This window comes from Oncorhynchus keta, chromosome 1 (assembly GCF_023373465.1).
Source record: "Oncorhynchus keta strain PuntledgeMale-10-30-2019 chromosome 1, Oket_V2, whole genome shotgun sequence".
In the NCBI taxonomy this organism is placed as follows: Eukaryota; Metazoa; Chordata; class Actinopteri; order Salmoniformes; family Salmonidae; genus Oncorhynchus; species Oncorhynchus keta.
This window is the reverse complement of record NC_068421.1, coordinates 51,809,448-51,833,319: the sequence shown is the minus strand read 5'-3', so window position 1 is coordinate 51,833,319 and position 23,872 is coordinate 51,809,448. Positions and strand designations below refer to the sequence as shown.

The 23,872-nt window shown below is 46.6% G+C and overlaps 1 protein-coding gene across 4 annotated transcripts in view; it reads left to right on the top strand.

The window, feature by feature from the left end:
• Window positions 1–1,545: 1,545 nt before the first annotated feature.
• Window positions 1,546–23,872, top strand: part of slc44a5b (solute carrier family 44 member 5b) — a 59,615-nt gene continuing 37,288 nt past the window's right edge. For all 4 annotated transcript variants that reach the window (XM_035775586.2, XM_052527255.1, XM_035775602.2 and 1 more), the window contains exon 1: window positions 1,546–1,720. In XM_035775586.2, coding sequence (XP_035631479.1) covers window positions 1,684–1,720 — 37 coding nt within the window. In that variant the 5' untranslated portion in view covers window positions 1,546–1,683. The remainder of the gene's footprint in view (window positions 1,721–23,872) is intronic.

The window sequence follows — 23,872 nt, the reverse complement described above, 5'->3', positions numbered from 1 at the left end:
TGATGCGCTTCAATGGGATTTGTTAGCACGTGGGAACGTTGCCAGGGAAACTAAACCAAAACATTAATTACTATCATACCTTGTCCATAGACTGCTTACAGGGTAAGAAAAACTTTGTATTTTTTTAAATTTTTTAAATATTTTTGTAATTTGTATGAACCATCCCTTTAAAACATATTCCCTTATTTAAACACAGGGCATGGCTTGTAAAATAATGATAAAGAAGTTGTATTTCATGTTAAAGTACATAAAACATAAATATTCAGTACAAATAGGCAGATATGCACATTACATCCTGCCAGTACCAAACCTACAGTATGTTTATGGCTTTTTCTACTCTCTGCTGCCACCTCCTGGCCATGCTCATCTACTGTAGTGTGTGTGTGTGTGTGTGTGTGTGCGCGCGTGTGTGTGTGTGCGTGCGTGCGTGTGTGCGTGTGTGTGTGTGTGAGAGAGACGTTCCCAAAGAATTTGAGCAATGGTAAGACTCCCTCGATAATTAACTTGTCGTACTGAGATGGACACTCTCAGCTCAACACCACTTTTCTCCACTGGATGTCACATGCTTAAAGGAGCTCTATGTGAGGACTATCTCAAACCACTCTTAACTGGTTAGGGGTACAGACTTTGTGTCATGCATGACTAGTCATGTTAATTGGATACTTTTGCTTGAGCTTAACACTTATAGCCATTGCTTTGCCTTGACCCTAACATGACATTTCTCCCAAATCCTGGCAGGCAGAGATGGGATCTGTGCTGCCACAAGAAGCCCTGCAGAGGACAGTGATTCTCCACAAAGGGTCCATGTCAAAGTCAAGGGACGCTGCACAGTAAAATAGTGAACGTTGTCTGAGAGAAAGCTCTAAGTACAGGCCGCAGAATTAGGTTATATGCTATCAAACCAATTCTTACTGTTGGTGGATATTAGCAATATAGCCAACTGGATATAGACCAACTATATCAGTCAACCTATAGCTATCAAAGAAATTATCATTTTTAAAGTGTTCTCGTATCACTCACTCAAAAAAAAGAAGCCAACTGACATTTACTCCTGAGGTGCTGTTTGTTGCACCCTCTACAACCACTGTCATTATTATTATTTGGCCCTGCTGGTCATCTATGAACATTTGAACATCTTGGCCATGTTCTGTTATAATCTCCGCCCAGCACAGCCAGAAGAGGACTGGCCACCCCTCATAGCCTGGTTCCTCTCTAGGTTCCGGCCTGTCTATGGAGTTTTTCCTAGCCACCGTGCTTCTACACCTGCATTGCTTGCTGTTTGGGGTGTACAGCACCTTGTGACATCAGCTGATGTAAGAAAGGGCTTTATAAATCAATCTGATTGATACATTGCTTTCCAATTTTACTAATACATTCACAATATAGATTATGGTGACAGTGTCAAGTGTGAATCAGGGCTATATCGAGATTCATGTATAACATTTTTATTTGCCATCAGCGTGCCTACCTTGGTGCCAGTCTCTGTATGCGTCTCCTTTAAGAGTGTTTTATCACACGGTTGATGACGCTCTCTCGTGCTGTAAACACGGCTCGCTCAGCTGCGTGGCGGAGACAGCTCATACCAAGGGCCCGAGGTAGGCTACTGTATTTACGTAGACTGGGCTATTAAAACGCTGTTCACCTCCTCATATGATATCTGCAGAATCTCCTGTCTGAGGTGCAATGGCTAGGAAGACTGACATTCCTCCTTCATACTATGGTGAGTCGCCACGTTCGTCTTTGTTTAACGTCGGTAACCGTTCTTTCTACAAGACATGACAAAGGATAGCCTACAACAGTATGCTTACTTTTGTTATTGGGTCGCTTCTGGCGCTAGCTCTGATTTCCAAAATCTAACATTGTAGCAAGATACAATACAATATTATGCAAATGTAACGCTCATATAAAGCGATACTTTGTTACAAAACTGGATGCCGAATTAACCATGCGTGTTGGCTACCAAAATAACAATGTTTTAATTTCGAAAGTAGGCCTACTGGATATAATAATGCCATGATATTGTTTAATTCACTCCAGTCATGAAATGTAACACAAGTGAAACTTTCTATTATAGTTTGGCTATGGAGCTCTGCTTTTGTTGATCACAGAATACACAGTGCACCCTCTTGGGGATTAACACTTGGCGTGCAGTGTACACAAACACATTGGTACAAAGGTTACTGTTACAGTTTTAAACGCATACTCTGGTTAAATTCAACAATTATTATTAAACGTTTCCATTTTCCTGTTCAACCATTGACAATAGATGACTTAAATGTATTGTTTTGATTAAGAAAACAAGTGAATTGCATCTGAAAGCCAAGATAAACAACAATGCTCATAAACAATGTCCATTGTTATTTGGCAAATAGGCAAGCAATGTAAAGAGAATATTTGTTTCCCTTTGTTCCTAAGTGACAGTTTTCTGAATGGTTGGCATATGGATATTCAATCTCTGGGCAAATTTACTGTCCATTAGCTGGTCCTCTTTGTTAGGTTGTTTATGAAAATGATATAATCCTGGACTTGTGCCAGATGCCATAGAAGCCACATAACTACAGTATTTCAAGTGTGAAATGACAGCTTTTATGAGCAATAATATGGTAATAACACAGTTTACCCCAGATTATTAGACAAAGGAGCACTGATACAGTATTGCAGGCAGAGCTATGTAAGCTCTAGCTATTGCTTATGTAATTACAGAGTAATAGTCAATACACTGAAGGCTATTTTTCTCATGTCTGTTGTTATTACAGAAAGTACATGTCACAACGTCTTATAAGTAGTGATTTTACAGTCATGATTATAGGATGGCTTGACCCTCATTATAATCAATCATTACTGTGCATGATCAATCATTATAATTGGGTCATCCTTATAATAGCTGAATGAGTCACAAAACCAGTGTGTGAGCCAGCCCAGTCCAAGCAGCTTATCTGAACACATACAGTATCTTATCCACAATGTAGTCTTTGAGACAACAGGGAAAGGTAGGCTACACTTCCCTAGTATTTATTTGGACAGTGAAGCAAATTTTTTTTTTATTTGGCTCTTATACTCCAGCATTTTGGATTTGAGATCAAATGTTTTCATGCATAGCTATCTGTTTTACCATTTTGAAATGAATGCACTTCATGTACTCTACATGACCAAAAGTATGTGGCCACCTGCTCGTCAAAAATCTCATTCCAAAATCATGGGCATTAATATGGAATTGGTCCCTCCTTTGCTGCTATAACAGACTCCACTCTTATGGGCTTTCAAATAGATGTTGGAACATTTTTGCAGGGATATGCTTCCATTCAGCCACAAGAGCATTTGTGAGGTCGGGCACTGATGTTGGGCGATTAGGCCTGGCTCACAGTCGGTGTCCTAATTCATCCCAGAAGTGTTTGATGAGGTTGAGATCAAGGCTCTGTGCAAGCCAGTCATGTTCTTCTACACCGATCTCGACTAACCATTTCTGTATGGACCTCGCTTTGTGCACGGGGGCATTGACATGCTGAAACAGGAAAGGGCCTTCCCCAAACTGTTGCCACCGGTACCCTCTGTATATAGCCTCGCTATTGTTATTTTACTGCTGGCCTTTAATTATTTGTTACTTTTATTTCTTATTCTTATTTTTTTAATAAGTGTTTTAAACTGCATTGTTGTTAGGGCTTGTATAAGTAAGCATTTCACCTGTTGTATTTGGCGCATGTGACAAATAAAATTTGATTTGAAGTTGGAAGCACAGAATTGTTTAGAATGTCATTGTATGCTGTAGCATTAAGATTGCCCTTCACTGGAACTAAGGGGCCTAGCCCGAACCATGAAAAACATCCCCAGACCATTATTCCTCCCCCACCAAACATTACAGTTAGCACTATGCATTCGTGCAGGTACATTTACATTTAAGTCATTTAGCAGACGCTCTTATCCAGAGCGACTTACAAATTGGTGCATTCACCTTATGACATCCAGTGGAACAGCCACTTTACAATAGTGCATCTAAATCTTTTAGGGGGGGTGAGAAGGATTACTTATCCTATCCTAGGTATTCCTTAAAGAGGTGGGGTTTCAGGTAGCGTTCTCCTGGCATCCGCCAAACCCAGGTTCATACGTCGGACTGCCAGATGGTGAAGCTTGATTCATTACTCCAGAGAACGCATTTCCACTGCTTCAGAGTCCAATGGCCGTGAGCTTTACACAACTCCAGTCGACGCTTGGCATTGCGCATGGTGACCTTAGGCTTGTGTGCGGCTGCTCGGCCATGGAGACCCATTTCATCACGCTCCAGAAGAACAGTTCTTGTGCTGACGTTGCTTTCAGAGGCAGTTTGGAAATTGGTAGTGAGTGTTGGAACCGAGGACAGATGGAGGTTACGTACTGTGAGATTGCATGGCCTACCACTTCACGGCTGAGCTGTTGTTGCTCCTAGACGTTTCCACTTCACAAAAACAGCACTTTCAGTTGACCAGGGCAGCTCTAGCAGGGCAGAGATTTTATGAACTTGTTGGAAAGGGGCATCCTATGATGGTGCCATGTTGAAAGTCACTGAGCTCTTCAGTAAGGCCATTCTACTGTCAATGTTTGTCTATGGACGTTGCATGGCTGTGTGCTCAATTTTTGTAAATAACAGCTGGTGCACGATATCTAAGGAAGTCTTGAGGTTTTGCTCACCTGAGGTAAAGTATCTCATGATAAGTTGTAGACGACACTATCTACCTAGAGTGTTTTCATCTGTATTTTTCGTAGCTGTTTACATACTACCACAGACTGATGCTGGCACTAAGACCGCACTGAATGAGCAGTATTCCGCCATAAGCAAACAAGAAAACGCTCACCCAGAGGCGGCGCTCCTAGTAGTCGGGGATGCAGGGAAACTTAAATCAGTTTTACCAAATTTCTATCAGCATGTTAAATGTGCAACCAGAGGGGGAAAAAAACTCTGGGTCACCTTGACTCCACACACAGAGACGCATACAAAGCTCTCCCTCGCCCTCCATTTGGCAAATCTGACCGTAATTCTATCCTCCTGATTCCTGCTTCCAAGCAAAAATTAAAGCAGGAAGCACCAGTGACTCGATCAATAAAAAAGTGATCAGATGAAGCAGACGCTAATCTACAGGACTGTTTTGCTAGCACAGACTGGAATATGTTCCGGGATGTTCCAGTCATTGGCTTCATCAATAAGTGCATCGATGACGTAGTCCCCACAGTGACCAAAAGTACATACCCCAACCGGAAGCCATGGATTACAGGCAACATCTGCACTGACCTAAAGGCTAGACCTGCTGCTTTCAAGGAGTGGGACTCTAACCCGGAAGCTTATAAGAAATCCCGCTATGCCCTCTGACGGACCATCAAACAGACAAAGCGTCAATACAGGACTAAGATCGAATCGTACTACAGCGACTCTGATGCTCATCAGATGTGGCAGAGCTTGCAAACCATTACAGACTACAAAGGGAAGCACAGCCGAGAGCTGCATGAGAGGACCAGCTGTTCCGGAAGACTTTGTGATCACGCTCTATGCAGCCGATGTGAGTAAGACTTTTAAACAGATCAACATTCACAAGGCCGCAGGGCCAGACGGATTACCAGGACGTGTACTGCGAGCATGCGCTGACCAACTGGCAAGGTTGAGAGCTTCAAGTTCCTTGGTGTCTACATCACCAACAAACTATCATGGTCCAAGCACACCAATAACGTCGTGAAGAGGGCACAACAAAACCTATTCCCCCCCTCAGGAGACTGAAAAGTTTTGGCATGGGTCCTCAGATCCTCAAAAGGTTCTACAGCTGCACAATCGAGAGCATTCTGGCTGGTTGCTTCACTGCCTGGTATGGCAACTGCTCGGCCTCTGACAGCAAGGCACAACAGAGGGTAGTACGTACGGGGCCAAGCTTCCTGCCATCCAGGACATACCATGCAGTATCAGAGGAAGGCCCTAAAAATTGTCAATGACTCCAGCCACCATAGTCATAGACTGTTCTCTCTGCTACCGCACGGAAAGTGCTACCGGAGTGCCAGTTCTAGGTCGAAGAGGGTTCTAAATAGCTTCTACCCCCACGCCATAAGACTCCTGAACATCTAATCAAATGGCCACCCCAGACTATTTGCATTGCCCCCCCCTTTACACAGCTGCTACTCTGTTGTTATCTATGCATCGTCACTTTAGTTAATAACTCTACCTACATGTACATTACATGTACATTACCTCAACTAACCGGTGCTCCCGCACATTGACTCCCCCTTATATATTGTCTCACTATTGTAATTTTACTGCTGCTCTTTAATTACTTGTTACTTTTATTTCTTATTCACATTTTTTTACATTTTTAAAATATTTTTTAACTGCATTGTTGATTAGGGGCTCGTAAGTAAGCATGTGACTAATACAATTTGATTTGATTGAGTGTTTGTTGCAGCTCATTCCAGTCGCTCGCGACCCAGGGATGTGGCGGTGTGTCCAAACTTTTCACTGATACTGCACATATTCTATTCTTATTAACAATAGAAGTGACTCCAATATGTCACAATATCTTATTTACCAGTAATTTCTATTGGGCACAACAGCATTTGAAACACAACCAAAACAACTGCAAATGCATCCAATGAGTTTATAGAGTCACAAGCTTGATGTAGTCATTGTATGCTGTGAGTATGGACCCAAATACTAAACCTTTGACTAAATTGAAAACACTAAGTGAATGTGTGTATATACAGTGGCAAGAAAAAGTATGTGAACTCATTGGAAATACCTGGATTTCTGGATAAATTGGTCATAAAAGGTAATCTGATCTTAATCTAATTCACAACAAAAGACAAACATAGTCTGTAGACATTCACAGTGCAGGGTGGGAAAAGTATGTGAACCCTTGGATTTAGTAACTGGTTGACCCTGCTTTGGCCACTCCAGGAGGCATATTTTCTTTTGTTGAAGCGTATTTTCTTCTGTTGATTTTACTTCTGTGTTTTGGGTCGTTGTCCTGTTGCATCATCCAACTTCTGTTAAGCTTCAATTGGCGGACAGATAGCCTCCTGCAAAATATCTTGATAAACCTGAATATATTTCTGTGTCGATGATAGCAAGCTGTCCAGGCCCTGAGGCAGCAAAGCATCAGCAAACCATGATGCTCCCTCCACCAGACTTTACAGTTGAGATGAGGTTTTGATGTTGGTGTGCTGTGCCTTTTTTTCTCCACACATATTGTTGTGTGTTCCTTCCAAACAACTAAACTGTAGTTTCATCTGTCCACAGAACATTTTGCTAGTAGTGCTGTGGAACATCCAGGTGCACTTTAGCAAACTTCAGACGTGCAGCAATTTTTTTTTTTTGACAGCAGTGGCTTCTTCTTGTTTAGTGTTTTACTTATTGTAAACTCGTCAACAGAGATGTTAGCCTGTTCCAGAGATTTCTGTTAGTCTTTAGCTGACACTCTAGGATTCTTCTTAACCTCATTGAGCATTCTGCGCTGTGCTCTTGGAGTCATCTTTGGAAGACCGCCACTCCTAGGGCGAGTAGCAACAGTTCTGAACTTTCTCCATTTATAGACAATTTGTTTTACTGTGGACTGATGGATATCAAGGCTTTTAGAGATACTTTTGCAACCCTTTCCAGCTTTATGCAAGTCAACTATTCTTAATCTTAGGTCTTCTGAGATCTCTTTTGTTCGAGGCATGGTTCACACCAGGCAATGCATCTTGTGAATAGCAAACTAAAATTTTGTGAGTGTTTTTTTTATAGGGCGAGGCAGCTCTAACCAACATCTCCAATCTCGTCTCATTGATTGGACTCCAGGTTAGCTGACTCCTGACTCCAATGAGCTTTTGGAGAAGTCATTAGCCTAAGGGGTTCGCATACTTTTTCCAACCTACACTGTGAATGTTTAAAATATGTACCCAGTATAGACAAGAAAAATACAATAATTTGTGTGTTATTAGTTTAAGCACCCTATTTTGTCTGTTGTTGTGAATTAGATGAAGATCAGATCAAATTTGATGACCAATTTATGCAGAAATCCAGGTAATTCCAAAGGGTTCGGATACTCTTTCTTGCCACTCTATAGTGTATCTAGTCCCCCCATTTGAATGTGTCATATTGTGTATTCAATTGAATCAAAATTTAGTATTTGGGCCCATATTCATAACATGCAATGACTACAACAAGCTTGTGACTCTATAAACATGATGGATGCATTTGCAGTTGTTTTGGTTGTGTTTCGGGATTATGTTGTGCCCAATTGAAATTAATGGTAAGTAATGTATTGTGTCATATTGGCGCCACTCTTTTATTGTTAATTAGAATATAATATGTTTCTGAACTCTTCTACATTAAAGGGATACTTCGGGATTATGAAAATGAAGCCCTTTATCTACTTACCCAGGATCAGATGAACTTGTGGATACCATTTTTATCTCTCTGTGCAGTTTGAAGGAAATTGCTAACTAACTTTAGCACAATGACTGGAAGTCTATGGTAAAAGCTAGCAGGCTAGTTTTACCATAGACTTTGTCATTGCGCTAACGCTAGTATGCCGTGGCTCGCCAAACTACCTCTAACGTGATTTATACTGGACGCAGGAACATTAACAATGTTATCCACCAATTCATCTGACTCTGGTGCAGTAGACAAAGGGCTTCATTGCCAAAAACCTGAAGTATCCCTTTAATGTGGATGCTACCATCATTACAGATAATCATGAATGGAGAATAATGATGAGTGAGAAAGTTATAGATGCAGAAAGGTCATGCCCCATAACATTCTAACCTATCACCATTACCACCAACTGGAGAGCTTAGGATTGTCTTGGTTGTATGATATTTATGCATCTGCTACTTTCTTACTCATCATTAGTCACGATTCTTTCAGGATTGTCCTTAATCATGGCAGCATCCACGTTAATGTAGAAGTGTTCAGAAACATATTCTTATTTACAATAAAAGTGACTCCAAAATGACACACAATACATTATTTGCCATTCATTTCTATTGGGCATAGCATCATCCGAAGCACAACCAAAGCAAACTGCAAATCCATCCAACAAGTTGGTCGAGTCACAAGCTTGATGTCGTCATTGCGTGCTAGGAATACGGGACCAAATACTAGACGTTTGACTAAGTGCAATACACGATAAGTGAATTTGTCCAAATACTACAAATGGAAGGACTAGATACTTAAAGTGCTTTCATTTCTAAATGGTGTAAAAAAAGATACTGTATGTATGAAAATATCCTCAAATAAAAGGTGACATTATGTACTGTTCTAAATAAATATGTAGGGTTGAGTGTATATAGTAAAACTAATTGTCATTGTTAGTGAGTGTCATGGTCCGTATATTCAGTATGACTTCATGGGAAAGTTGCAGTGTCTGTCATCTCTCTCCACACTAACCCCGTGTGTCACTCGGTTCCCATGACTCCAGGCCCCTGCCAATCATGTTTCTAGCATGTCAGCTGGAGTTTGACCTCTTACCCCAAACTCAGGATTCAGCCCACACTTTAACGGGATAGTTCGGGATTTTGGCAATGAAGCCCTTTATCTGCTTCCTCGGAGTCAGATGAATTTATGGTACCATTTTTATGTCTCTGCGCCCACTGCTAACTAGTGTCAGCGCTATCTTAACGCAAAGACTGGATGTCGTCGGGAAAAGCTAGCATGTCTTTGCGCTAAGCTAGTTAACGAAGTCTCGCAAAACTACCTCCAAATTCCTTCATACTGGACGCAGAAACATAAAAATGGTACCACATGTTCATCTGACTCTGGGGAAGTAGATAAAGGGCTTCACACAAAATCCTGAACTATCCCTTTAACACTGTGATGAAGCAGAGCTAGAGAGAAAGCTTTACTGCAACATTCTGAACATAAAGTTTCAACATTTGATTGTATGCTTATGGTGTAAACTACCGGATCACTCCAATGCAACACGTTGCTGTAATTATCTAAAGTATGGGAATAAACTCCTCCATCTGAGAAGGGAATTGAGGCTCTGCGTCTTTAAATGCAACCTGGGCAGTTGGAGACTTAGTCAGTGGCGCATGGAATGGAGTTGTGCTGACTCCCCATGTTTAGGTCAGCTGATCTGTCCAAATGGCCTCTCTCTGGTGCTGTTGCTCAGTCAGCCAGCCGGTCCAAATGGTCTTTCACAGGCAGAGAGGGATACTAGGGGTAAAAAGTCTATCGTTCTCCCCAACCTGCCTTTAGCAAAATGGAAATGGATGAGATGGTCACACACACACACACACACACACACTAGGCAAGCAAGCAACAATACACATAGATTTGATACACACTTACAGACATGCTCAGTTTGTGCACACTCTATCACACACCAACTTTCACACTTCCAGTGCTTTTTCACAGACAATCAAAAAACCGCTATTAAGTGACAATTTAGATAGAGTAGCGTTCACCGTCAAAAAATGATGAGCTGGGCACCTTCATAATTAACACATTTCTCGCATGATCAGCTTGCCTGAGTGTGGCATTTTTACACCCATGATTGGCTTTTAAGTGCCTCGGCTCTCTGCTACCACTCACTCAATATGAAGACTGATGGTATCACAGTGTGGTACTCCTACACACCTTCGTTTACTCTGTATGATGCTCGTACTCATTATTTTGAACGAGGTTATGTTCTTCTCCTGTGAAATGCCTCAGCACTTTCCTCAGACTATTACAGTGGAGCCTATCACGGTTGCCTGAAGTTTCGGAGATAATGACAGACTTGAGTCAGTTAAAAACTTCCACAAGCACACATTGTATCAAGTCAGGCGAACATGAACTGCCTTTTCTTGACCCTGCGCAAATTGAACAGAGTTGGCTCTAAATGGACAACTATGTCTCTTTGTTTCAGGCAACGCTATGCACACAGGCGTTGCTTCAATATCCAATTTGCAGCATGGATACAGTCCCTCTCTGTGTTGGACTGCTGGGCTAACTTACCACGACAGTGATTTATGAAGCACAACCCAAAGACCGAGTGAATGAGACGGCTGCAATCACAGCATGCAAACAGCTTCGGGCCTTTGTTTGAGTCTGTGATACTGTGAGGTCGGGGATCATGGTGACGGTGGTGGAGCATATACACGGTGTCGAATGATTCAGGTCCAACAACCGATTCCACACACAGCTGGATCATTATCCTGAGATGAAAGTCATCGATTGCTGCTCCTGTGCTATTTATTCTGTATGTGGGGCTGCAGAGGTGAGGGCCTTTATGTAAAACACTTCAGGGATATGCTATTATACTGGGTTCTCAGCCAACTCCACACTGATGTGAATTAGAAAAAGACTTAGAAATAGTGGGAGGAGAGCGAGAAAGGAAAAAGCGCTAGAGGCATAGGCTTTTGAGAATCCCTTAGCCTGAGGATAAGCACCAAGAGGTTCTAAATGAACATTAACCACATTAAGAGGCTGGCCCTCCCTCAAGGCCCCAAGATCAATTCTTACTGTCACTTAATCAATTACGTTAACTAAGTGATTGTTTTGGGTACTGGCTGTAACGCCACATGCAACTTTAGTCAAATTGGCAACAGACTGATATTAGAGAGTTGTTGTGCACGTCATTGAAGTGTCACATTTGATTAGATGGTCAGGAGTCTTATGGCTTGGGGGGTAGAAGATGTTTAGTTGCCTCTTGGACCTAGACTTGGCGCTCTGGTACTGCTGGCCATGTGTTTTGCTGTGAATTGTTAGATACCACTGCACTGTCGGCTAGCCCCCCCCCCCTCCCATCACACCCTGCTACATCAAACAAGTAGCCAAGGTCACAGTCCCCCAAACACACTGCCTGCTTGCCTCTCTTTCTCTCTACTCTGGCTCTGTCTGCTGCAGGCTAGCTGTCAGAGGCTGACACTAAAATGCTAACCCTAACCCCCTGGGGGAGTCCACCCTGTGCCCTGCTGCCTCTCTCCCCCCTACAGAGTGGATGTCAGTGCGGTGTCTTACGGTTTTGGAACAGGGGGCTGTTTAAATATTGCTCCTATGTTGAAGTCCACTCCAGATATGCCAGCCACAGTGCATCTGTGGTTCTGGTGGCTCAGTTGGTTGGAGCATGGTGGTTGTTAAGCCAGAGTTGTGGATTTGATTCCTGCATAGGCAGAGGATCTATTGGGGGTAATTGAGTTAAGCTGAGTGAGGACTCAGGAGTCTGTGATATAAGTGCAGACATTTGGGAGTTCTAGTTTGTTAAAGGAGAGGATAGACTTTTCCAGGTGTATGTGACATTAGTGAGAGCGAGAGGGAACAGTGCTGAGAGAGAGAGAGAGAGAGAGAGTGGTTGTGTATGCATGTCCTAATAAACTAAAATATAATACAGCCCTCTAGAGTGTTTAGACCGCTTTGATTTCTTCTGTGATGGATTCCAAATCCTTTATTTAGGTTGGGCCATAGCAGGGAGAGTGGGTAGTGTGATCAGCATGCTGCACCCAATGTGAGGCTCAGCACGGTTTTATGTTAAGGCAGTTCTCAGTGTGTGTGTGTGTGTGTGTGTGTGTGTGTGTGTGTGTGTGTGTGTGTGTGTGTGTGTGTGTGTGTGTGTGTGTGTGTGTGTGTGTGTGTGTGTGTGCACATGCTCGCACATTCAGTGGGGTTTACTAATATCTAATATACTAATAACACTTTGAAGCCGAAGGTCTGCCCTGAAGATCCGCTCTCTTGACCCTTGGTGTCCCAAGCTTGTGATAAGTTGGGTTTGGTGGAGGGTTATGACAGCACACAGACGGACTGGGTCGATACAGTATACAGGCCAGAGAGAAGATGAGCCTCAAAGAACTGCTACGGTTTTCAAATCAAATCAAGTGGAATTGTATTTGTCACGTGCACCGAATACAACTGGTGTAGACCTTACCGTGAAATGCTTACTGACACGCCCTTAACCAACAATGCAGTTTTAAGGAAAATAAGACTTAAGAAAATATTTACTAAATAACCTAAAGTTTAAAAAAGGAACACAATAATGAGGCTATATATATATACAGGGTGTACCGGTATTGTAATATGTACATGTAGGTAGGGGTAAAGTGACTATGCATAGATAATAAACCGTGAGTAGCAGCAGCGTAAAAAAAAGGGGTGGTGGGGGTCAATGCAAATAGTCCGGATAGACATTTGATTAGCTGTTCACCCATCTTATGGCTTGAGGGAAGAAGCTGTTGAGGGGCCTTTTGGGCCTAGACTTGATGCTCCGGTACCGTTTTCTGTGCGGTAGCAGAGAGGCTGGATTCTTTGGCAATTTTTTGGGGTCTTCCTCTGACACTGCCTGGTATAGAGGTCCTAGATGGCAGGAAACCTGGCCCTGGTGACGTAATGGGCCGTACGCACTACCCTCTGTAGCGCTTTGCAGGATAGAATTATGGTAAAGGCAACGGAGAGCTTTGTACACGTCTCTGTGTGTGGAGTAAAGGTGGTCTAGAGGTTGTTATTTTTCAGCAATCTACACACAATACCCCATAATGACTTAAGAGAAAACAGGTTTTTAGAATTTTTTTTAAATGTATTAAAAATAAAAACAGAAATACCTTATTTACATAAGTATTCAGTCTCTTTGCTATGAGACTTGAAATTGAGCTCGGGTGCATCCTGTTAACCTTGATTGTCCTTGAGATGTTTCTACAACTTGATTGGAGTCCACCTGTGGTAAATTCAATTGATTGGACATGATTTGGAAAAGCACACACCTGTCTTTATAAGGTTCCACAGTTGACGGTGCTTGTCAGAGTAAAAAACAAGGTGACCAAGAATCCGATGGTCACTTTGACAGAGGTCTAGAGTTCTTCTGTGGATATGGGAGACCCTTCCAGAAGGACAACCATCTCTGCAGCACTCCACCAATCAATCCATCAATCAAATGTATTTATAAAGCCCTTCTAACGTCAACTGATGTCACAAAGTTCTTTACAGAAACGCAGCCTAAAACCCCAAACAGCAAGCAATGCAGATGTAGAAGCACGTTGGCTAGGAAACACTCTTCCTAGAAAGGCCAGAACCTAGGAAGAAACCTAGAGAGGAACCAGGCTATGAGGGGTGGCTAGTCCTCTTCTGGCTGTGCCGGGTGGAGATTATAACAGAACATGGCCAAGATGTTCAAATGTTCATAAATGACCAGCAGGGTCAAATAATAATAATCACAGTGTTTGTCTAGGGTGCAACAGGTCAGCACCTCAGGAGTAATTGTCAGTTGGCTTGTCATAGCCGATCATTCAGAGTATCTCTACCGCTCCTGCTGTCTCTAGAGAGTTGAAAACAGCATGTCTGGGACAGGTAGCACGTCCGGTGAACAGGTCAGGGTTCCATAGACGCAGGCAGAACAGTTGAAACTGGAGCAGCAGCACAACCAGGTGGACTGGGGACAGCAAGGAGTCATCAGGCCAGGTAGTCCTGAGGCATGGTCCTAGGGCTCAGGTCCTCCGAGAGAGAGCGTTAGAGAGAGCATACTTAAATTCACACAGGACACCGGATAAGACAGGATAAATAGTCCAGATATAACAGACTGATCCTAGCCACCCGACAAATAAACTACTGCAGCATGAATACTGGAGGCTGAGACAGGAGGGGTCAGGAGACACTGTGGCCCCGTCCAACGATACCCCAGGACAGGGCCAAACAGGCAGGATATAACCCCACCCACTTTGCCAAAGCACAGCCCCCACACCACTAGAGGGATATCTTCAACCATCAACTTACCATCCTGAGACAAGGCAGAGTATAGCCCACAAAGATCTCCCCCACGGCACAACCCAAGAGGGGGCGCTAACCCGGACAGGAAGATCACATCAGTGACTCAACCCACTCAAGTGACACACCCCTCCTAGGGACGGCATGGAAGAGCACCAGTAAGACAGTGACTCAGCCCCTGTAACAGGGTTTGAGGCAGAGAATCCCAGAGGGGAACCGGAGAGAGGGGAACCGGAGAGAGGGGAACCGGCCAGGCAGAGACAGCAAGGGTGGTTCGTTGCTTCAGTGCCTTTCCGTTCACCTTCACACTCCTGGGCCAGACTACACTCAATCATAGGACTTCAATAAAAGAAAGACTTAAAGGTTGAGACAGAGTCTGCGTCTCTCACATGGGTAGGAAGACCATTCCATAAAAATGGAGCTCTATAGGAGAAATCCCTGCCTCCAGCTGTATGCTTAGAAATTCTAGGGACAGTAAGGAGGCCTGCGTCTTTTGACCGTAGCGTACGTGTAGGTATGTACCGCAGGACCAAATCGGAAAGATTAGGCCTTTATGTTAGGCCTTCATGGTAGAGTGGCCGGGCGGAAGCCACTCCTCAGTAAAAGGCTCATGACAGCACGCTTGGAGTTTGCCAAAATTCACTTAAATTCATCAGACCATGAGAAACAAGATGATCTGGTCTGATGAAACCAAGATTGAACTGGAGGAAACAACTGGAAACATGTCACCATCCCTACGGTGATGCATGGTAGGGGCAGCATCATGCTGTGGGGATGTTTTTCAGTGGCAGGGACTGGGAGACTAGTAAAAAATCAAATCAAATGTAATTTGTCACATACACATGGTTAGCAGATGTTAATGCGAGTGTAGCGAAATGCTTGTGCTTCTAGTTCCGACAATGCAGTAATAACCAACAAGTAATCTAACTAACAATTCCAAAACTACTGTCTTATACACAGTGTAAGGGGATAAAGAATATGTACATAAAGATATATGAATGAGTGATGAAACAGAGCAGCATAGGCAAGATACAGTAGATGGTATCGAGTACAGTATATACATATGAGATGAGTATGTAAACAAAGTGGCATAGTTAAAGTGGCTAGTGATACATTTATTACATAAGGATGCAGCCAAATTTCTTCAGCCTCCTGAGGCCTCAGTGTTGAGGATCAGCGCGGTGGAGATGTTGTTGCCAACCCTCACCACCTGGGGGCGGCCCGTCAGGAAGTCCAGTACCCAGTTGCACAGGGCGGGGTCGAGACCCAGGGTCTCGAGCTTGATGACGAGCTTGGAGGGTACTATGGTGTTGAATGCCGAGCTGTAGTCGATGAACAGCATTCTCACATAGGTATTCCTCTTGTCCAGATGGGTTAGGGCAGTGTGCAGTGTGGTTGAGATTGCATCGTCTGTGGACCTATTTGGGCGGTAAGCAAATTGGAGTGGGTCTAGTGTGTCAGGTAGGGTGGAGGTGATATGGTCCTTGACTAGTCTCTCAAAGCACTTCATGATGACGGAAGTGAGTGCTACGGGGTGGTAGTCGTTTAGCTCAGTTACCTTAGCTTTCTTGGGAACAGGAACAATGGTGGCCCTCTTGAAGCATGTGGAAACAGCAGACTGGTATAGGGATTGATTGAATATGTTCGTAAACACACCGGTCAGCTGGTCTGCGCATGCTCTGAGGGCACGGCTGGGGATGCCGTCTGGGCCTGCAGCCTTGCAAGGGTTAACACGTTTAAATGTTTTACTCACCTCGGCTGCAGTGAAGGAGAGTCCGCATGTTTTCGTTGCAGGCCGTGTCAGTGGCACTGTATTGTCCAAAAAAGCGGGCAAAAAAGTTATTTAGTCTGCCTGGGAGCAAGACATCCTGGTCCGTGACTGGGCTGGTTTTCTTCTTGTAGTCCGTGATTGACTGTAGACCCTGCCACATACCTCTTGTGTCTGAGCCGTTGAATTGAAATTCTACTTTGTCTCTATAATGACGCTTAGCTTGTTTGATAGCCTTGCGGAGGGAATAGCTGCACTGTTTGTATTCGGTCATGTTACCAGTCACCTTGCCCTGATTAAAAGCAGTGTTTCGTGCTTTCAGTTTCACGCGAATGCTGCCATCAATCCACGGTTTCTGGTTAGGGAATGTTTTAATCGTTGCTATGGGAATGACATCTTCAATGCACGTTCTAATGAACTCGCACACCGAATCAGCGTATTCGTCAATGTTGTTATCTGACGCAATACGAAACATATCCCAGTCCACGTGATGGAAGCAGTCTTGGAGTGTGGAGTCAGCTTGGTCGGACCAGCGTTGGACAGACCTCAGCGTGGGAGCTTCTTGTTTTAGTTTCTGTCTGTAGGCAGGGATCAACAAAATGGAGTCGTGGTCAGCTTTTCCGAAAGGAGGGCGGGGCAGGGCCTTATATGCGTCGCGGAAGTTAGAGTAACAATGATCCAAGGTTTTTCCACCCCTGGTTACGCAATCGATATGCTGATAAAATTTAGGGAGCCTTGTTTTCAGATTAGCCTTGTTAAATAAAGAGTCAAATAAAGTTTGTTCAGAGCCATCGATGTGTCTGCTTGGGGGGGAATATATACGGCTGTGATTATAATCGAAGAGAATTCTCTTGGTAGATAATGCGGTCGACATTTGATTGTGAGGAATTCTGAATCAGGTGAACAGAAGGATTTCAGTTCCTGTATGTTTCTTTCATCACACCATGTCTCGTTAGCCATAAGGCATACGCCCCCGCCCCTCTTCTTACCAGAAAGATGTTTGTTTCTGTCGGCGCGATGCGTGGAGAAATCCGCTGGCTGCACCGCCTCCGATAGCGTTTCTCCAGTGAGCCATGTTTCCGTGAAGCAAAGAATGTTACAGTCTCTGATGTTCCTCTGGAATGCTACCCTTGCTCGGATTTCATCAACCTTGTTGTCAAGAGACTGGACTTTGGCGAGAAGAATGCTAGGGAGTGGTGCACGATGTGCCCGTCTCCGGAGTCTGACCAGAAGACCGCCTCGTTTCCCTCTTTTACGGAGTCGTTTTTTTGGGTCGCCGCATGGGATCCATTCCGTTGTCCTGGTTGAAAGGCAGAACACAGGATCCGCGTCGTGAAAATCATATTCTTGGTCGTACTGATGGTGAGTTTACGCTGATCTTATATTCAGTAGTTCTTCTCGACTGTATGTAATGAAACCTAAGATGACCTGGGGTACTAATGTAAGAAATAACACGTAAAAAAACAAAAAACTGCATAGTTTCCTAGGAACGCGATGCGAGGCGGCCATCTCTGTCGGCACCGGAAGTACGGATCGAGGCATAGATGAATGGAGCAAAGTGAAGAGAGATCCTTGATGAAAACCTGCTCCAGAGCACTGAGAACCTCAGACTGGGGTGAAATTTCCCCTTCCAACAGGACAACGATCCTAAGCGCACAACCAAGACAACAAGGCAGGAGTGGCTTCGGGACAAGTCTCTGAATGTCCTTGAGTGGCCCAGCCAGAGCCCGGACTTGAACCCGATTTCTGGAGACCTGACAGAGCTTGAGACGATCTGCAGAGAAGAATGGGAGAAACCGTAAAAGACTCAATGCTGTAATTGCTGCCAAAGGTGCTTCAACAAAGTACTGAGTAATGGGTCTGAATACTTATTTAAAAGTGATATTTCAAATGTCTAAAACCTGTTTTCGCTTTGTCAATATGTAGCATTGTGTGTAGATTGATGAATAAATAAAAAAATCTAATTTAGAATAAGGCTGAAACGTCCAGACGCCTATGGATCTGCTGAGGGCTTTGCCTCATCAAATATGAATGAAAAGAGAAGTTCTCTCAAACCTGCATGTAACACTTCAGGTGTCGTAGGTGTGTGGAGTCAAACGCAGGAGACAGTGAGTGCAAAGCTGTGCGTCTTTAATAGCGCCAACGCATCCCAGGGTGCTCACAATAGTAACGGCCCCAAACACAGGGAAATGAGAATGTACAACAGAAAACGTAACGACCAGGCACTAACACGTACTTCTAACAACAGAGCCGAAGGTTACACTGCAATAATCCCGCACAACAACCAGGCGGGCCGGCTGCCTAATAAAGACAAACTAATTAGCTGATTCAATCATGAACAGGTGCTACCACTAAACATACAAGGAGGGGGAGGAAAAACAATCAGTGGCAGCTAATAGGCCGGTGACGACGACCGCCGAGCGCCAACCGCCCGGGAAGGGGAAACACCCTCGGTCGGACTCGTGACAGTACCCCCCTCCTGACGCGCGGCTCCCGCAGCGCGCGACACCGGCCTCGAGGTCGCCCGGAGGACGAGGTGCAGGGCGATCCGGATGGAGGCGATGGAAATCCCTCAACATGGATGGATCCAAGATGTCCCTCACCGGTACCCAGCACCTCTCCTCCGGACCGTACCCTCCCAGTCCACGAGGTACTGCAGGCCCCTCACCCGGCGTCTTGAGTCCAGAATGGCCCGGATCGTGTACGCCGGGGTCCCCTCGATGTCCAGAGGGGGGAGGGACCTCCGGTACCTCACTGTCCTGCAGGGGACCAGCTACCACCGGCCTGAGGAGAGACACATGAAACGAGGGGTTAATTCGATAATAGGAAGGGAGTTGTAATCGATAACACACCTCGTTTATTCTCCTCAGGACTTTAAAGGGCCCTACACACTGCGGACCCAGCTTCCGGCAGGGCAAGCGGAGAGGTAGGTTTCGGGTCGAGAGCCAGACCCTGTCCCCCGGTACAAACACGGGGCCTCACTGCGGTGGCGGTCAGCACTCCTCTTCTGCCGTCCACTCGCTTGTCGTAGAGACTCCTGGACGGCCCTCCAGGTCTCCTTGGAGCGCTGTACCCATTCCTCCACCGCAGGAGCCTCGGTCTGGCTCGGATGCCATGGTGCCAGGACCGGCTGGTATCCCAACACACACTGAAAAGGGGACACGTTAGTAGAGGAGTGGCGTAGTGAGTTCTGAGCCATTTCAGCCCAGGGAATGTATCGTGCCCACTCCCCTGGCCGATCCTGGCAATACGACCGCAGAAACCTACCCACCTCCTGGTTCAATCTCTCCACCTGCCCATTACTCTCGGGTGATAACCGGAGGTCAGGCTGACAGAGACCCCCAAACGTTCCATGAACGCTCTCCATACCCGAGACGTGAATTGGGGGCCCCGATCAGAAACGATGTCCTCCGGCACCCCGTAGTGCCGAAAGACATGGGTAAATAATGCCTCCGCAGTCTGCAGGGCTGTAGGGATACCGGGCAACGGGAGGAGACGGCAGGACTTAGAAAACCGATCCACAATCACTAGAACCGCGGTGTTCCCCTGAGACGGCGGAAGATCGGTCAGGAAATCTATGGACAGATGTGACCATGGCCGCTGTGGAACGGGGAGGGGTTGTAGCTTCCCTCTAGGAAGGTGCCTAGGAGCCTTACTCTGAGCGCACACTGAGCAAGAGGAGACATAACCCTTAACGTCCTTAACCAACGTAGGCCACCAATACCTCCCCTGAAGGCTCCCCACTGTCCTCGTCACCCCAGGGTGACCCGAGGAGGGTAGGACGTGAGCCCACCGAATCAGCTTGTCCCGAACATCAAGCGGCACGTACCTTCGCCCCGCTGGACACTGAGGAGGCGCGGGTTCAGCCCGTAACGCCCGCTCGATGTCCGAGTCCACCTCCCATACCACTGGGGCTACCAGCTTAGAGGCGGGAAGGATGGGAGTAGGTTCGGTGGACCCATCCTCGGTGTCGTAAAGGCGGGACAGTGCGTCAGCCCTCACGTTCTGGGAGCCCGGTCTATAAGACAAAGTAAACCGGAACCGGGTGAAGAACATGGCCCACCTTGCCTGACGTGGGTTAAGTCTCCTTGCAGCCCGAATATACTCCAGATTCTGGTGGTCGGTCCAGATGAGAAAAGGGTGCTTAGCCCCCTCAAGCCAGTGTCTCCACACCTTCAGAGCTCTAACCACCGCTAGCAACTCCCGGTCCCCCACATCATAGTTACGCTCCGCTGGGCTGAGCTTCCTTGAGAAGAAAGCGCAGGGGCGGAGTTTTGGTGGCGTACCCGAGCGCTGTGATAGCACGGCACCCACCCCAGCCTCGGACGCGTCCACCTCCACTATGAATGCTAGAGAGGGATCCGGATGCGCCAACACGGGCGCCTCAGTGAACAGCGCCTTCAACTTGTTGAATGCCCTGTCCGCCTGTGCTGACCACTGCAATCGCACCGGGCCCCCCCCCAGCAGTGAGGTAATGGGAGCCGCTATCTGGCCAAAACCCCGGATAAACCTCCGGTAGTAGTTGGCAAAACCCAAAACCGCTGCACCTCCTTTACCGTGGTTGGAGTCGGCCAATTACGCACGGCCCTAATGCGTTCACCCTCCATCACCACCCCGAGGTGGAAATGCGATATCCCAGAAAAGAGACGGCTCGTTTAGAGAACACGCATTTCTCAGCCTTGACGTATAGGTCATGCTCCAGCAGTCTTCCAAGCACTTTGCGCACCAGAGACACATGCGCGGTGTGAGTGGCCGAGTAGATCAGAATGTCATCGATATAAACAACCACCCCTGACCGCACAGGTCCCTGAGAATCTCGTCTACAAAGGATTGAAAACGGCTGGAGCATTCTTTAACCCATACGGCATGACGAGGTACTCATAGTGGCCGGATGTAGTACTAAATGCGGTTTTCCACTCGTCTCCCTTCCGAATACGCACCAGACTATACGCGCTCCTGAGATCCAGTTTTGTGAAGAACTGCGCTCCGTGGAACGATTCCACCGCCGTAGCGATGAGAGGTAGAGGGTAACTATACCCCACTGTGATGGCGTTTAGACCTCTATAATCGATACACGGACGCAAACCTCCCTCCTTTTTCCTCACAAAAAAGAAACTCGAGGAGACGGGTGAAATGGAGGGCCGAATGTACCCCTGTCCCAGCGACTCCGTGACATATGTCTCCATTGCCAACGTCTCCTCCTGGGACAGCGGGTACACATGACTCTTGGGAAGCGCAGCGTCTACCTGGAGATCTATCGTACAATCCCTTCCCGGTCGATAAGGTGGTAATTTAGTCGCTTTCACTTTACTGAAAGCGATTGCCAAATCGGCATACTCGGGGAATGCACACCGTGGCACCCTGGTCTGGACTCTCCACCGACGTGGCACCGATGGAAACTCCCAAACACCTTCCAGAACACTCCTCTGACCACCCCTGGAGAACCCCTTGTCTCCACGAAATTTTAGGATTGTGCCGGGCCAGCCAGGAGTCCCCAGCACCACTGGAAACGCAGGCGAATCAATAATAAAAAAACTGATACGCTCCCTATGACTCCCCTGCGTCACCATGTCCAGTGGGACCGTGGTCTCCCGACCATCCCTGACCCTAATGGCCGGCTATCTAGGGAGTGCACGGGGAAAGGAGAATCTATCGGCACCAGCGGAACCCTTAACTTAAGGGCGAGTCCGCGATCCATAAAGTTCCCAGCTGCGCCTGAATCGACTAGCGCCCTATGCTGGGAAGAGGGAAAAAGTGAAGGAAAGAGATTAAGACAAACATATGGCCAACAAGGGATTCTGGGTGAGTCTGATGCTGACTCACCTGGGGTGACCGAGAAGCGTTCCGCCTGCCATCTCTACTCCCAGACGGACCCCCAGCACCGATCAGACGTGTGTCCTCTCCGACCACAGTTGGTGCAGGGAAGGCCTCCTCCTCCGGTACCCTCGGCGCAGCCCCTCCCAACTCCATCGGAATGGGAGCGGAGGGACTGGGTGGTGGAACGCACAGGACCCTCTCTGAACGCCCGCGGGCAGCCAGCAGATTGTCCAGTCGAATGGACATGTCAATCAGCTGATCCAGTGACAGAGTGGTGTCCCGACATGCTAACTCCCGGCGGACGTCCTCTCGGAGACCACACCTGTAGTGGTCCATAAGGGCCCTGTCGTTCCACCCAGATCCGGCTGCCAAGGTCCGGAACTCCAGCGCGTAATCCTGGGCGCTCCTCCTCTCCTGCCTGAGATGGAAAAGTCGTTCTCCCACCGCTCGGCCGTCTATAGGGTGATCAAATACGGCACGGAAGCGGCAGGAAAACTCTGGGTAGTGCTCCCGCGCTGAGTCTGGGCCATTCCAGACTGCGTTCGCCCACTCCAGAGCACGACCCGTGAGGCAGGAGATGAGGACACTCACCCTCTCCGCTCCTGAGGGAGTGGGTCTAACGGTGGCCAGGTATAGCTCCAGCTGAAGCAGAAACCCCTGGCAACCCGCCGCCGCTCCATCATAAGCCCTCGGTAGCGTCAGACGAAGGGTGCTGGAGTCGAGTGATGGGGAGTCCGGAGTCGGGGGTGCCGAAGGTGGAGAGAGGAGACCACTCCTCTCCCATCGGTCCATTCTCTCCATCACTTGATCCATCGCGGATCCGATCCGATGGAGAATGGTGGTGTGGTGGAGAACCCGTTCCTCCATCGATGGGAGAGGGTTGGCTGCTGCTCCTGCTGACTCCATTCGATTTTATCGGGTGCGGGATTCTGTAACACTTCAGGTGTCGTAGGTGTGTGGAGTCAAACGCAGGAGACAGTGAGTGCAAAGCTGTGCGTCTTTAATAGCGCCAACGCATCCCAGGGTGCTCACAATAGTAACGGCCCCAAACACAGGGAAATGAGAATGTACAACAGAAAACGTAACGACCAGGCACTAACACGTACTTCTAACAACAGAGCCGAAGGTTACACTGCAATAATCCCGCACAACAACCAGGCGGGCCGGCTGCCTAATAAAGACAAACTAATTAGCTGATTCAATCATGAACAGGTGCTACCACTAAACATACAAGGAGGGGGAGGAAAAACAATCAGTGGCAGCTAATAGGCCGGTGACGACGACCGCCGAGCGCCAACCGCCCGGGAAGGGGAAACACCCTCGGTCGGACTCGTGACACTGCATGCTGTGCTTGCTTTGCTAAGCTGTTGATATTTGCAATGCGGAACGTTGAAGATTTTTTTTCCTGCATGAAACCATGCTGAAAAAAGGGTGAAAGGGGGTTGAGAAACACCCGACCCTCAAAGATGAGAAACACCCGGCATTCTGCAGCCAGCCACTCTGTCTAATTATGTTCATGAATGGGCAGAATGGAAAAGGCCAACTGAAAGGCGTCTCAGCTCCAACCCAGGCGCTGCACCTGCAGTGGTGGAGCCGTTTGCCTGGCCACCCTATGAAAGAAGCCT